Source organism: Onthophagus taurus, chromosome 7 (genome assembly GCF_036711975.1).
Source record: "Onthophagus taurus isolate NC chromosome 7, IU_Otau_3.0, whole genome shotgun sequence".
Lineage (NCBI taxonomy): Eukaryota > Metazoa > Arthropoda > Insecta > Coleoptera > Scarabaeidae > Onthophagus > Onthophagus taurus.
Window position 1 is genome coordinate 29,018,354 of NC_091972.1, and position 14,284 is coordinate 29,032,637.

General features: G+C 41.7%; 5 protein-coding genes across 5 annotated transcripts; 2 read left to right on the forward strand and 3 right to left on the reverse strand.

Annotated features, from left to right (window-relative positions):
- Positions 1 to 341: 341 nt before the first annotated feature.
- Positions 342 to 2,252, reverse strand: LOC139430471 (zinc finger BED domain-containing protein 5-like). The gene has a single exon (XM_071197523.1). It carries the CDS (start codon positions 2,250 to 2,252, stop codon positions 342 to 344), a length of 1,911 nt encoding a protein of 636 aa, XP_071053624.1.
- A 3,690-nt stretch (positions 2,253 to 5,942) lies between these two features.
- LOC139430801 (histone H3) lies at positions 5,943 to 6,494 on the reverse strand. Its single transcript, XM_071198106.1, has one exon. It carries the CDS (start codon positions 6,415 to 6,417, stop codon positions 6,007 to 6,009), a length of 411 nt encoding a protein of 136 aa, XP_071054207.1. The 5' UTR covers positions 6,418 to 6,494; the 3' UTR covers positions 5,943 to 6,006.
- A 166-nt stretch (positions 6,495 to 6,660) lies between these two features.
- On the forward strand, positions 6,661 to 7,925 carry LOC139430557 (histone H4). The gene has a single exon (XM_071197708.1). The coding sequence runs from the start codon at positions 6,708 to 6,710 to the stop codon at positions 7,017 to 7,019; it is 312 nt and encodes a 103-aa protein (XP_071053809.1). The 5' UTR covers positions 6,661 to 6,707; the 3' UTR covers positions 7,020 to 7,925.
- Positions 7,926 to 8,851: 926 nt separating this feature from the next.
- Positions 8,852 to 9,378, reverse strand: LOC111421013 (histone H2A-like). Its single transcript, XM_023054117.2, has one exon. It carries the CDS (start codon positions 9,280 to 9,282, stop codon positions 8,908 to 8,910), a length of 375 nt encoding a protein of 124 aa, XP_022909885.1. The 5' UTR covers positions 9,283 to 9,378; the 3' UTR covers positions 8,852 to 8,907.
- A 3,385-nt stretch (positions 9,379 to 12,763) lies between these two features.
- On the forward strand, positions 12,764 to 13,220 carry LOC139430598 (histone H2B). Its single transcript, XM_071197775.1, has one exon. The coding sequence runs from the start codon at positions 12,764 to 12,766 to the stop codon at positions 13,133 to 13,135; it is 372 nt and encodes a 123-aa protein (XP_071053876.1). The 3' UTR covers positions 13,136 to 13,220.
- The last annotated feature ends 1,064 nt before the right edge of the window (positions 13,221 to 14,284 follow it).

The following is a 14,284-nucleotide window of genomic DNA, read 5'->3' on the forward strand; positions in this document are numbered from 1 at the left end:
TGAATACGTTTTAAAATCAACGTAATTAGGTTAATTAGGTAACAATATCGATTAAACATGAAGGCGACTTATCTTCATCGTTCATCTTCATTGCGACTGGCTACTAGAATATCGTCTAGATCAGTGGTCTTCAAACTATTTTGAGGCGCGGAACCCCTTTACAGTTATATATATTTCAACGGAACCCTTAAGAAAAAATTAATATCAAATTATTACTTATGTGAATTTTAGAATGTTAAACAAGTAAATTGGTAAAAAATACATATTTTCATTGTTCGTTATTATAAAAGTACAAAAATAAAACACAAATGCAAAATTAAAAGAAAATTAGATTGCATGCGCTAATGGCTGGGGTGAGCCTGTTTGCCCTTGCATAATATATTAAAATCTGGTAAAATATTTGTTATTTGTAGACGCATCTCATTTTCTGCATCGAGCCTATTTCTGTATTTTGTTTTCGTTGCTACATATATTGAAAATGAATGTTCGCATAAATAGGTAGAAACGAAAGGCAGTAATATTCTAATCGCTCTTGTTGATATTTCTGGATATTCTGCGTACAATTTTATCCAAAATTCTAGTAAACCTTTTCTCTCAAATGCACATTTCAAAACTGAATCCGTTGATATATCTATTAATGGTTCTCTTTCTTTCAACATTAAATTCCCAGATTTATTGTAATATTGAAATGGATCTTTAATCCATTCATACGATTCTGTTGTTTCTGGGAAGTATATTCGTATTGTCCGTTTTAATTGGATAATATGTTCCTCAATCAGTTGTCGAACATCATTATTTATGACTAATTCATTTTCGATTAGAAAACTGTTTAACATTTGGAAACATTGCACGTTATTTGATTTAACGTAAGATTCCCATAAATCTAATTTCAGTAGTAATGAATTGATTTTATCATGCATTTTAATAATGTTGATATTAATTCCTTGAAGTGATTTATTGTATTCATTTAAAACAGAGAATATATCTGCCAAATAGCATACGGTTTGTAACCATATTTCACAATTCAATTTTGCTGCATATTTGTGATTATGTTCATTTAAAAATAATCTGACTTCATCTTTCAACTCTACAAACCGAGTTAAAATTTTACCACGTGAAAGCCAGCGTACTTCTGCATGCAATAACAAAGTTTTATGCGTACTAGATAGCTCCTCACATAGCAAAGCAAATAATCTGGAATTTAGTTGCTTCTTTATAAAATTTATAATTTGCACTGTTTCTTCCAACGTATCTTTGAGTTTTTGCGAGATACGTCTTACCGCTAATTGATGCCTATGAAGACAACAATGGGAATGTTTAATATGGGGAGCTAGTTGAATAATTCGCGATATTGCTCCTTTTTCGCGACCTAATAAGGATTTTGCTCCATCAGTACAAATATGCGCGCATAAATTCCAACTTATTTTATGTTTTTCCATGTACAAATTAATCAGTTTAAAAATTTCTTCTCCAGTCGTCCTTCCTACGAGGGGTTTACAGAAGAGCATATCTTCTTGCACTGAAGAATTAAAAACATAGCGTACCAGTACAATTAACACAGCTAATCCTGCAACATCTGTGGTTTCATCCAACTGCAATGCAAAAGGATGGTTCGACGTTTTCAGACGATTTATTAAATCATTTTCACAAAATAATGCCATTTCTTCAATTCGTCTTGCAATTGTGGTGTCCGATAATGGAATGCTGTTCACTTCTTCCAGATAAGTCTCTCCAAATTTGCAAGATATTACATCCTTAATGCAGGGTTTTATTAATTTTTCGGCAATTGTGTAAGCCTCTCCTTCTCTTGCAATGCGATAGCTAATGCGGAATGAAGCTTCAAGTGATTTCGCGTTATCAGAGAGCACATATTTACAAAATGTCTTTGTTTTCTTCTTCAATTCATCATTTTTACGTTTGAAATATTCAACACTTTTGTTGCAAAGATTTGCATGGTTCGTTTCAAGGTGACGCTTTAATTTTGCTGGATTCAAACTGCTGTTACATATTACCTTTTCACATACTACACAAAGGCCATTCGGTTCATTTGCATCTCCTACCCAGGTAAATCCAAATTGTAAATAATTTTCATCATATTTTCGCGTCTTTATACCTTCAGATATTTTAATTTTCTTTGTTATAGGTACTTCTTGAACTTCATCTAACAATGTAGTGTCATTTACATTACTTGCAGATGTTGAAGGACTTTCAGTAGTACGTTTTAACGTTCCCGTTTTTAACCAAAAATCCATCTGCAAAGGGATTGCAAAATTTAAAAATATACTCCTTACAACCAATTAGGAGATGAAGTTTTATACGAAAATGATTTACTATATTTTTTTCAACTATGTAAATTTACATTTACATGGATAAAAGGCAAAAATTATTTTTCGAATAAAAATTTGAAATAGAAAATTTTAAATATTATAAAACACTTACCTTTGCTTTCGCAATATAGATCATATAACAATAACCAAAATAAATGCAATAGTGCCTGTATCGCCTTACAGTCTTTACACTACTGCGGCTACTGCAGCTACAAGCTACAACTTGCAAACGTGAGACAGAGATCAGCTGACTCCAGCGATTGTGACGTAACATTTACAGCGTGAAATTTTAAAATTATAAACACGGTTTCATTTTTATAACTATACATCTTTATGAAAAATTTTGAATTTTTAAAATTAGTATACTTATTGAATAAGTAGGGGTTGACTTATTGACTTATATAAAGAAATATTTGGGCATGGCCCACGGAACCCTAGGGGATAGCCCACGGAACCCCAGGGTTCCGCGGAACCTAGTTTGAATATCGCTGGTCTAGATATACAAAAGGGAAATTTAAGCTAGAAAGAACTTCGAATTGCATATCATTTCCGTGGTAAATGAGAAGGCTGGAGTCCGATCGAAAACTACGTAGAAATGAACGACCGTTATTACAGTCGTTACAATGTAGAAGCTTTCGGAAATAACTAGGAAATAACTTTCCACCCAACTACCGAATCCACTACCAAGGCAACCCACAAAAACCTAACACTACTCCCCTACATAATCGGACACAGCTCCTGTCGCCAACCAGTTCCAGTCATGCATATGGAATTATGGCTGTCATCCATAATCTTATTCAACTCTCCTTTACCTTCTGTCTCTCTCATCTCCTCCCATTCGGACACTCTTGCAAGATATGCTGCAGGGTGTCCTCACTCACCTCACATACCACCCATCCATCCATCTGTCGTTCATAAACCTATAGACTACTCTACCCTCCTATATCACCTCCCTTGACCCTTACCACCTTACCCGCTCTGCTCATCCCTACATCATCTCGAAACTCTCATCTCAATCCCACTATCCTACCCATTTTCTTCGCCCTCTTAAATATTTTCATAACACCATTCAACTCTACACTTCTTCTCTTACTCATTATCAACCACTCTACCGTTGTCATATTGCCGTTACACACCATTAAAGGGCAAAGCCACGGAGTCGTTAACGAAAAAGGCGAAGATTCAGAAGTCGAAATCACCAACTCATCCACCAACATCAGAAATGGTTAACAGCGATATTACGAATCTAGTTGAGCGCGGCGGTTCATCATTGCAAGCAATCAAAAAGTACATAAAAAAAATCTTGAAAGCCCCCACCGTTTCGGGTGCTCTTATCCAGACCAAGGGCAAGGGAGCGTAGGCGAAATCACGATCGGCGAAATCCTCCACTGCAGACAACAAAGGAAAAAGGACAACAACCAAGGCGAAAGGTCCCCGATTGACGAAAGAAACGAGACTATTACGTCACCCAAAGCAACATTAAAAGCGAAAAAGACCCCCAAAGGTCCGACGAAAAAGGTTCTCGATAATGCACTGGCACATTCACCAGATTTAGGAGCAGAATTTGGGTGGATTACGGTGACATAAGACTGTTACCTAAGATCACCTCCCTTATACAACCCACGGATCAATTGATGATAGCCAATTTCAAGAAAGTCTATATGAAACACATTTATCGAAACACTTTCAAAATGCGAACGAATTCGATCGCATCGTCAGTATTCGGTCGATATTCTAATGAATACATTATATTTTTATATACAGGTATCCCGTGACTCGACCGACAAACTTATGCCGTATATTCCGGGGGTTATTACGATCAAAAAATGATATATCAACTATAGGTGTATCCCTCTTTATTTCGAAGATATCGACGGTATTAAAAAAATTGACTGTTAGTCTTGACGATTTACCGTTTGACAAATTAATGATTTTTGTGCTGTCTTATTAATTTAAGCCATTATGTCGTATTTTGCTAATGCAGAATATGCTGATACAGTTTTCGTATATGGTTTTTGCAATGGAAATGGACATGCTGCAGCTGCGTAGCACCTCGGGCGATACCCCGATCGCATTGTGCCTCACCACACAACATTTTCAAACGTTTTTCGTTGCTTGAGAGAGGCGGGATTATTCCCACGTCGTCGTATAGAAAGAGATGGAGATTGGCACGCTGAAGCAGTTTTAAATGCAGTTGAACGAAGTCCTTCTACCAGTATTCCTAGAATATCTCATACAACGGGAATTCCTCAAACCAACGTATGGAGAATTCTGCACTATGATGGACTTTATCCCAATCGAGTACGGTATTGCAGTGGTTACAAAATAATTTAGAGGTTATTTCACACATACTTTTTACGGATGAGGCCCAATTACAAGGAATGTTGTTAACCATGAATATCGTTTTTCCGTCAACGTGTGGTGCGGCTTGTTAAATAATCATCTTATTGGGCCTCATTTTTTTGAAGGACGTCTTAGTGCAGGCACTTACCTTCACTTTTTGGAAGACGAATTGCCGAATTACATGGAAGATATTCCTCTAGAAGCTCGTCGTGGCATGTGGTTCCAGGAAAATGGGGCACTACTACATTTTGGGAGATAAGCCGCACCAGTGACGGTATTTCGTAATGAAAATTTTCCGGAAAGGTGGATAGGACGAGGTGGTCCTGTACATTGGCCAACTCGGTCACCTGACTTGTCCCCTCTAAATTTTTCTCTGTAGGGTTGCCTCAAATCTCGTGTGTATAGTTGTAATCATAAACCAGATACACGCGAAGTGTTGATTGTCAGAATAGTTGAAGCTACTAATTCGCTAAAGAATGAAATGGCGATAATTAACTGGCAACGTTCTATGACACGAAGGATAGCTGCGAAGGATGTTTAGAAAATGGCGGTTCTCATTTTGCACAGCTACTGTAATTCTGTGTTAATTAGCTACCCATTCATAAATAAATAAATGAATAAATTTTCTTTTATCATTTTTATTTTTATTTCGATATCTCCGAAACAAAGAGGAATTCACCTACATATATATGATATACCATTTTTTGATCGTAATGACCCACGGAGTGTATGGTATACGTTTGTCAATCGAGTCACGGAACACTCTGTGGTATGTATATATTATTTTGATTATAATATTAAAGGACTTCTGGAAAAACTACTATACGAGTTCACGAGAAGAACTCTAAACTCTGCGTAGAGGAAACTACTGCCGTCAGCTAATTCTTATGGGATAATTCGGTTCGGAGTTCGTCGGTTTCCAACTGTACCACTGTAATCGTATTGCGAATCAGATACATACATATCTAACATTACAACCTTCGTTGTGATCATTAATATTTGAATGCATATGGAAGCAAATTAAGTTTAAATTATTTAATTGAATTTATTTCATATAAATTAAAAAAGAAATTAATTTTTCTTGATTAAATCACATCTAAAGTTCACATTGAATTCTTATTTAAAGGCCACCATAAAAATATTACACGCTATTACGTTTAGAAACTAGAAAATTTACATTATCCGAAGTCCATACTGAAACAGCATTTTTGCCTTCATAAAATTCACAGACTTAAGAGAGCAAAACGAAAATTCTTTTTCATAAAACAAGTGATTGGTTCTGAAAAGAACCGGTCGTGTTGGGAAGGTTTGGTTGATTGATTGTAGATGATGCAAATTAGGCTCTTTCGCCGCGAATGCGCCTAGCAAGCTGAATGTCTTTCGGCATGATGGTTACTCGTTTTGCATGAATTGCACACAAGTTCGTATCTTCGAAGAGTCCGACCAAGTAAGCTTCGCTCGCCTCTTGCAAAGCCATAACGGCGCTGCTTTGAAATCGCAAGTCGGTTTTGAAATCTTGGGCAATTTCTCTAACCAAACGTTGGAAGGGCAACTTTCTAATCAGAAGTTCGGTACTTTTCTGGTAACGACGAATTTCTCGAAGAGCTACGGTTCCAGGTCTGTAACGATGCGGTTTCTTGACACCACCAGTAGCGGGGGCGCTTTTCCTTGCCGCTTTAGTTGCGAGTTGTTTACGTGGCGCTTTACCTCCGGTAGATTTTCGAGCAGTTTGTTTCGTACGAGCCATTTTACTTTATTATTTAACGGGATACGTACGACGATAAAGAAAGATCAGAGAGATATTTATGTAAATCGAACGGTATTGTTTGTCAAAGTAAACTGAGAGATCGCTCGGTTGAAGGCTGCTTTATAACGTGTTCGTGACTGCATCGGATTGGTCGAGTCGTAGAATCGGTAGGCGTGTCTATTGCGCTTCTATATAAGGGCGCGAAAAGTCCCGGAAACGGTAGTCCCTAGTCGGTGCTTGTTAGTTTGTCGTTGTACTTACATAAAAAAAAATCGAATTATCTAAGAAAAATGACTGGTCGTGGAAAGGGAGGAAAAGGTCTTGGGAAAGGAGGCGCCAAACGTCATCGCAAAGTACTCCGTGACAACATCCAGGGCATCACCAAACCAGCCATCAGACGTCTTGCCCGTCGTGGCGGTGTAAAGCGTATCTCAGGATTAATTTACGAAGAAACTCGAGGAGTTTTAAAGGTTTTCCTTGAGAACGTTATTCGCGACGCTGTCACGTACACTGAACACGCAAAAAGGAAAACCGTCACTGCTATGGACGTCGTTTACGCCCTTAAGCGGCAAGGTCGTACTCTCTACGGCTTTGGGGGTTAAGAAATTTAAATTATGTACCTATTTTAATTTTGAGGACGACTGTTCTGTATTCAACATGACCACCCGGTTCTTTTCAGAACCACTATATTTATGAAAGTTAAAGAATATTTTCACATACAATCCGAACAATTACGTACATACATACATATGTATACTTCAGACTACCAATTGACGGCCGCAATCCTGCGCAGTTGAAAAGTGCTGCCACCGTCCGACTGAACCGTGGACTGGTCAGCGACGTTTTGTCAAGCGTTCCAACCACAGAATATTATGTTATTCTGATTTATGTTCCAACGGCCGTCAGACAAATTCACGTATAGTCGTCCACACCAAGATCCGGAATTACGATACGGCTGTAAAAGACCCTTAACAATAGAAGGGGCAATAGTTTTATGATGGTGCACATAAACAAGTCATAAATAAAGAGGTATCTTTTGAGTTCACACAAATCGGGCACGGCATAAGCATAATTTAGAAGAATCAGATAGTGATTCTGACTAAGTTCGGCCTTTAGGCTTACGTTTTCGATGTTATTAGTATTATTATTATATAGATTACTGACCAATACAGTTAAGTGTAATGAACTGAAAGAAATTCATTGGTACGTCCCTGACTTTCTAAACTATGCAGGGTTCTCGGTCTCGTCTTAGGTAGAAATGGTTAAGTACCCTTAACCGCAGAGAAGCGGGGGTCTACAATTTATGGGGGTTGTAATTCCGGATCTTTTCCAATTGTACAGCCTGTCTGTTAGTATCTGTTATGTTTACTATGAAAGCGTATATTTGGATTATTTTCTATTCTTTTACATGTTTCGGGTATTTTGTTTAACAAATTTTATTTCATATTATGCATGTTTTATGATAACTTTTATAGACAAATTAATCAATAAATATGTAAACACATGCATATCTTTATTTCATTTTTCTACTATTACCGCTATTAGGTTTTTTTAGTTCATTACTGTTAAAAAAATTAGTAAATGAATTTCGTTTAAAATGGTAAACTGTGCTTGCAGCGCCAATTCTCGGCAAGGTTCCGTTCCAACGAACATGCGCAAAAGAAAGTCGTGAATAGGTCGTGTACGCGTACAGGAACGGGGCAAATTTGTACGGTTGTTCGGTTTTAACGAACTTTTCTTAACTATTATAACTTATGAAAAAACACAATGTTGTTTGTTATATTCAAAACTCGAAGAAGCTATGAGTAGGGTGTTCGTTCGTTCTTATACGTAACACGTTAACAATATGACAGAATTAACAATTTGTTTTTGTTACAACGTATATTTTCTGGTGAAATACGCACAACGACTAGAATGTCATTATTTACCATCTACCTGAAAATGTCGGGTTGGATCGTCCGTCGAAAAAAAAAACTTTAACATTCAGATCGACAGGAACAAGCAGGTAGATGGTAAATAAAGGCGCTTTAGTCATTGTACTTCGAAAACCCGAAAATATGCGTCATAGTATATATCAACAAGTTTCATTTTTACTTATTGGTGTTGTGTGCGTGGATGTGGAAAAAACAATTAATGCGACCAGTGTTAATACATCTTGCGCGGGATGCGACTAAACTCGTTTTGCATGTTATTGATGCCCGCTACACGGTAAGACTTTGGCGGCAAAATGCCCGCGCAAGATGTGTTAACCGTGTTGCTGTGAAAATACGTCGTTAGCGTGACGTCACATTGAAATTTTAAAAATCGAAAGATATTTTTCGGTAAGTTTATCACTTAAGAGTTATTTAGAATTAACAATACTGTTACATTCAAAAACTTGATACAATTACACCACCGCAGCAGACATCGATAGTTCATTATTCGACTATATTTTTTGTGGCCCTGAGAAGGGCCGTTTTGTTAATATCGTGTGGCCAAGTTGTAATTAAATTAAGGTTTTTTCTCGGTCTTCTTAGGTAACAAAACAGCTTGAATGTTCGGAAGTACACCTCCTTGAGCAATCGTCACTCCCGATAGTAATTTATTCAATTCTTCGTCGTTACGTATGGCCAGTTGTAAATGTCTAGGGATGATACGGGTCTTTTTGTTGTCTCTCGCAGCGTTACCGGCCAACTCGAGAACTTCGGCTGCCAAATACTCCATTACGGCCGCTAAATATACGGGAGCTCCGGCTCCTACGCGTTCCGCGTAATTGCCCTTCCTCAACAATCGATGAATACGACCAACAGGAAACTGTAATCCTGCACGACTGGATCTGGACTTTGCTTTCCCTTTAACTTTTCCACCTTTTCCTCGACCCGACATGGCTTACAATTAGTTGACTTGGTAGCGTGCCGAAAACTTCAACAAAATGTTTCAATGTAAACGATATCGTTGTCGATAACGTTTCAATACTGAGCTGAGCGGAATACAGGTTTTTCAAATATATATACCCAACTGCGCCGACGGTTCGACCAATAGCGGCCGTCAGCCAAACGGTAGCAACGGGAGGCGTCACCTACTGATACGACGCTACCACTTTATAAACGGCAAAAACAGGCCATTTTTATAAGCTCAACGAGCCGAAGCAAAAGGCGACCGACGACCCCCCGAAGCTGTCGAGGTCGCAGAGGAGGCGTCACAATAGGAGGCTTCGTAAAAGCGGGTCGATCGCGGTGGCTGAAACACCATTCCCGGTCAATGTTGCGGCACAGGCGGCGGTTGAACCCCCAACCGACCCCCTCGTCAACATACTGGCGATGATGAGCGAGGTCATCCAAATCGACAAATCCGATAGGGACGCACGAGTTAGGTTGTGCGTCCAAATCATGTCCGAGATGATGAAACTCTTATGATGACTCATCGAAGACCGAGAGTACCGCAATCGCTTGAGTTGGCTTATTGGAACGCCAACGGCCTTGTCTGTAAACAGAATGAACTTCGCGAGTTCGCCGAAAGGTACGACCTTGACGCGATACTCATTTGCGAAACCCATCTGCGAGCGGGCGACAGGCCACGGCTGCCCAATTATCGCTTCTATCGAAACGATAGAGTTGGAGCAAGAGGCGGCGGGACAGCCATCTTTGTAAGGACCAGTTTGGATCATTACGAAGATCTGACTCCCCCTCTTCAACATCTCGAAGCTACTACGATTGTGGTACGAACACTATCGGGGTGCGTCCGCTTGATCGCCGCCTACAATCCGCCGAATCGGCGGTTGTTGGAAGACGATCTAACGGGTGTCTTGGATACGGACAAAGGCGTGGTTATCGCCGGCGACCTAAACGCTAAGCACCCATCGTGGAACAGTCGGATCGCAAACGCGAACGGTAAAATACTGCGGAGTTTTACCGACGAGACGGGCATTGTCACCGATGCCCCCGCCGACCACACGTATTACCCGTCGAACGAAGGGCAACGATCTGACGTTTTGGACGTGGTTGTAATTAAAGATGTCCGACTAGTTCATAGAGTTACCACGCTCAACGAACTTAGTTCCGATCATCTCCCTGTGCTGCTGCAGCTAGGAGACGTCCCGGACGTTCGCGTCCCGGTTGAACGTTCCACTGTATCGTGGCCGGCTTTTAGCGACCACTTGCACCACAATATGGGACAAATACGACCGATCCACAACGCTCAGGAACTGGATGAGGCTGTTGAACGACTCACGGTCGCAATCGAGGATTCTCTTCGATACGCGACCAACACGATTCCCGTAAAGGACCATCGATGGGTGCTTCCGGCGCACATCAGGGAACTTATGCGGGAGCGTGATCGCGTCAGGCGGACTTATCAGCGCAATTGGGATCCCGATCTCAAGCGTCGCTATAACCGTCTGCGCGGTGATGTGAGAAGGGAGCTCGCGGAGTTCCGATACGCGTCTTTCGACGCCAAACTCGACGCCCTGAACACCGAAGACGATCACTCCTGTTGGAAGATGGTCAAGGTGCTGAAGGGGAACACGACGCGCATGCCGCCCATTCACGGTGAAACCGGAATGGCTTTCACTCTCGAAGAGAAAGCAGAGGCTCATGCCGATAACTTCGAAAACCAGTGCAGCCCGCTATGCGACGATGACGAAGATGAAGATTTCATCGATCGAGTCGAACGCGTAGTGAGTAGGCGGCTGGCCGTAGAAGATCGTCGGCATATCGAGCACGCTTCTCCGACCGAGGTGAAAGAGGCAATCGCGAGATGTAAGTCGAAGAAGGCATCGGGACCGGACGGGATAGGAAACACTGCTTTAAAGGCCATGCCTTTAAAAGCGGTCGTTTCGCTGACGGGAATCATCAATGCGGCGTTCCGGCTGCGGCATTTCCCTACCAAGTGGAAATGCGCGGACGTCGTCGTGTTACCGAAACCCGGGGCGAACCTAACGTTCCCGCAAAGCTACAGGCCCATCAGTTTGCTTTCTTGTCTCGGCAAGGTATGCGAGAGGATCGTCCAGACGAGACTACAAAGATCAGTTCAAGATCTTAAGCTCATTCAGGACGAACAGTTTGGTTTCCGACCCAAACATTCGACCGTACACCAGGTACTGCGACTTGTCGAATACATAACCGAAGGCTTCAATCGAAAGCAAAGCACTTGTGCGGCGCTTTTCGATGTTGCCAAGGCGTTCGACAAAGTATGGCATGAAGGACTTTTGTTCAAAATGCTAGAAGCGGGCGTGCCCCTGGCGTTGGTTCAATTGATCGCGTCCTATCTTGGCGGTAGGAAGGCGCGCATCAAATTGAACGGTACGCGTTCGACAGAGCGAATCCTAACTGCTGGCGTCCCTCAGGGGTCGTTGCTTTCACCGATACTCTTTTGTATCTTTGTTAGCGACCTACCCCGGTGCGAGGGCACTCAGTTAGCGATGTACGCCGACGATGTGTGCATCTACAGCAGATCTTGGTCCCCCGAGATCGCCGCTCGTAGACTGCAGACAGCATCGGATCAGCTGCAAGACTACTTCGCAAAGTGGCGGGTCAAAATCAACGCTGATAAAAGTACCGCAGTACTCTTTACTCGGCGTAGACAGAGACCCCCCGATGCGTTGGTACTGCGAGGGAACGAGCTTCCCTGGCATTCCGAAACCAGGTATTTGGGTGTCATTCTGGACTCTAAACTAACTTGGAAAAGTCACATCGAGGCCATGGCGAACCGGGCGAAGGTAGCTCTGGTCAATCTGTACGCTCTGATAAATCGCCGAAGTAAGTTGGATCCTCTCCGGAAGATTCGACTCTACAAAGCGGTTATCAGACCTGCGATGACATACGCTTCTTCAGTCTGGGGTTACGCCGCGCACTCGCACGTGCAAAAACTCCAAGTGGTTCAGAACAAGGTCCTAAGGATGGCATTCGATGCTCCTTGGTTTGTCAGTAATGCGACACTGCACAATGATTCCCAGATGGTGACCATCGAGGAATTCATTCGGAACAAAGCCAGTACCGAGTTTACGCGGCTCGAAGACCACCCAAATCCCCTCCTAGCGGGATTAACGGATTACGACGTTGAACACCTTCGCCATAAACGGCCAAGGCTGCTTCTCGTCTGACGATCCGGGAACCCGACTGTCCTTTCCAAATCCACTTCCGATATCGCTAATTTAGCGAATATTAACTAATATATTTTCCGTCTGTTTTAGATCCGATGAAGAGGGTTAAGGAAGATTCCAGGAACCTCAAGAGGCCCGTCAAGTTCACCGTTCACCGTTCACCGTCATTTTTATAACACTGCATATGTACGTCGTCATTACTGTCGAAGTTGCTGTCGAAAATCTTGTCACCGATAAGTTTTACTAACTAATAAACGAACAACAACAATGCCACCGAAAACTAGTGGGAAAGCAGCCAAAAAGGCGGGTAAAGCGCAGAAAAATATATCGAAAACCGATAAGAAGAAGAAACGCAAGAGAAAGGAAAGCTACGCTATTTACATTTACAAGGTATTGAAACAAGTTCATCCCGATACCGGTATTTCGAGCAAAGCTATGAGTATAATGAACAGTTTTGTGAACGATATCTTCGAGAGGATAGCCGCTGAAGCATCCCGTTTGGCTCATTACAACAAAAGATCAACGATCACCAGTCGAGAAATCCAGACTGCCGTCAGACTTCTGTTACCTGGAGAATTGGCAAAGCACGCTGTAAGCGAAGGCACCAAGGCTGTTACTAAGTACACAAGTTCCAAATAAATGGCGATATAAACGTCCCCCTCCCTACCAAACAACGACCGGTTCTTTTCAGAACCAAAAATTAGTATCTGAATAAAGAATATTATCGCAATTTACAATATTTTTAAGTTAATAGTAGGTAATATACATATGTAAGTGCGATCCTTGTAAGTTGTATATAAGTTGTCGAGATCGTTAATTTGTTTGATAATATCCTCCTCATAAAGGTTGATAATATAAGTACGAAGACTTTCACGGCCGGTATTAATTAAACTAGAACCTTTCGAGTAAAGATGTGCTTCTTTTGAAAAGATGTTTGTTACCGGAGATGGGAGGGACAGGAAACACGTGATGGAGTCAAACTCTCAACAACACTTAACAGGGTTTTTTATTTAAAATATTTTTTCACAAGATTAGTAGTAACGATATTTGTAATATAATATCCTCTGAGTCGAACGGCCTTCCTGTTTATCCCAGCTTGATGAATTCCAACCAATGGGGTGCGTCCGACCATTCGGCGCGGTCTTCCCAGTGTTCGAAGGGACGGTAACCATCCCCTCAACAACCCCCGACAACCCTCAAGAGCCCATCAGTTTGCTTTCTTGTCTCGGCAAGGTATGTGAGAGGGTCGTCCAGACGAGGCTACAAAGATCCGTTCAAGATCTTAACCTCATTCAGGACGAACAGTTTGGTTTCCGACCCAAACATTCGACCGTACACCAAGTACTGCGACTTGTCGAACACATAACCGATGGCTTCAATCGAAATCAAAGCACTTGTGCTGTGTTTTTCGACGTTGCCAAAGCGTTCGACAGATTATGGCATGAAGGACTTTTGTTCAAAATGCTAGAAGCGGGCGTGCCCCTGGCGTTAGTTCAATTGATCGCGTCCTACCTTGACGATAGGAAGGCGCGCATCAAATTGAAAGGTACGCGTTCGAGAGAGCAAATCCTAACTGCAGGCGTCCCTCAGGGATCGTTGCTTTCACCGATACCCTTTTGTATCTTTGTGAGCGACCTACCCCGTTCTGAGGGCACTCAGTTAGCGATGTACGCCGACGATGTGCTAGACTACTTCGCAAAGTGGCGGGTCAAAATCAACGCTGATAAAAGTACCGCAGTACTTTTTACTTGGCGTAGAAAGAGACCCCCCGATGCGATGGTACTGCAA

Bases quoted from the DNA above. Each gene is read 5' to 3' on its own strand.
- LOC139430471 (XM_071197523.1), bottom strand. From the start codon at position 2,252: ATGGATTTTTGGTTAAAAACGGGAACGTTAAAACGTACTACTGAAAGT.
- LOC139430801 (XM_071198106.1), bottom strand. From the start codon at position 6,417: ATGGCTCGTACGAAACAAACTGCTCGAAAATCTACCGGAGGTAAAGCG.
- LOC139430557 (XM_071197708.1), top strand. From the start codon at position 6,708: ATGACTGGTCGTGGAAAGGGAGGAAAAGGTCTTGGGAAAGGAGGCGCC.
- LOC111421013 (XM_023054117.2), bottom strand. From the start codon at position 9,282: ATGTCGGGTCGAGGAAAAGGTGGAAAAGTTAAAGGGAAAGCAAAGTCC.
- LOC139430598 (XM_071197775.1), top strand. From the start codon at position 12,764: ATGCCACCGAAAACTAGTGGGAAAGCAGCCAAAAAGGCGGGTAAAGCG.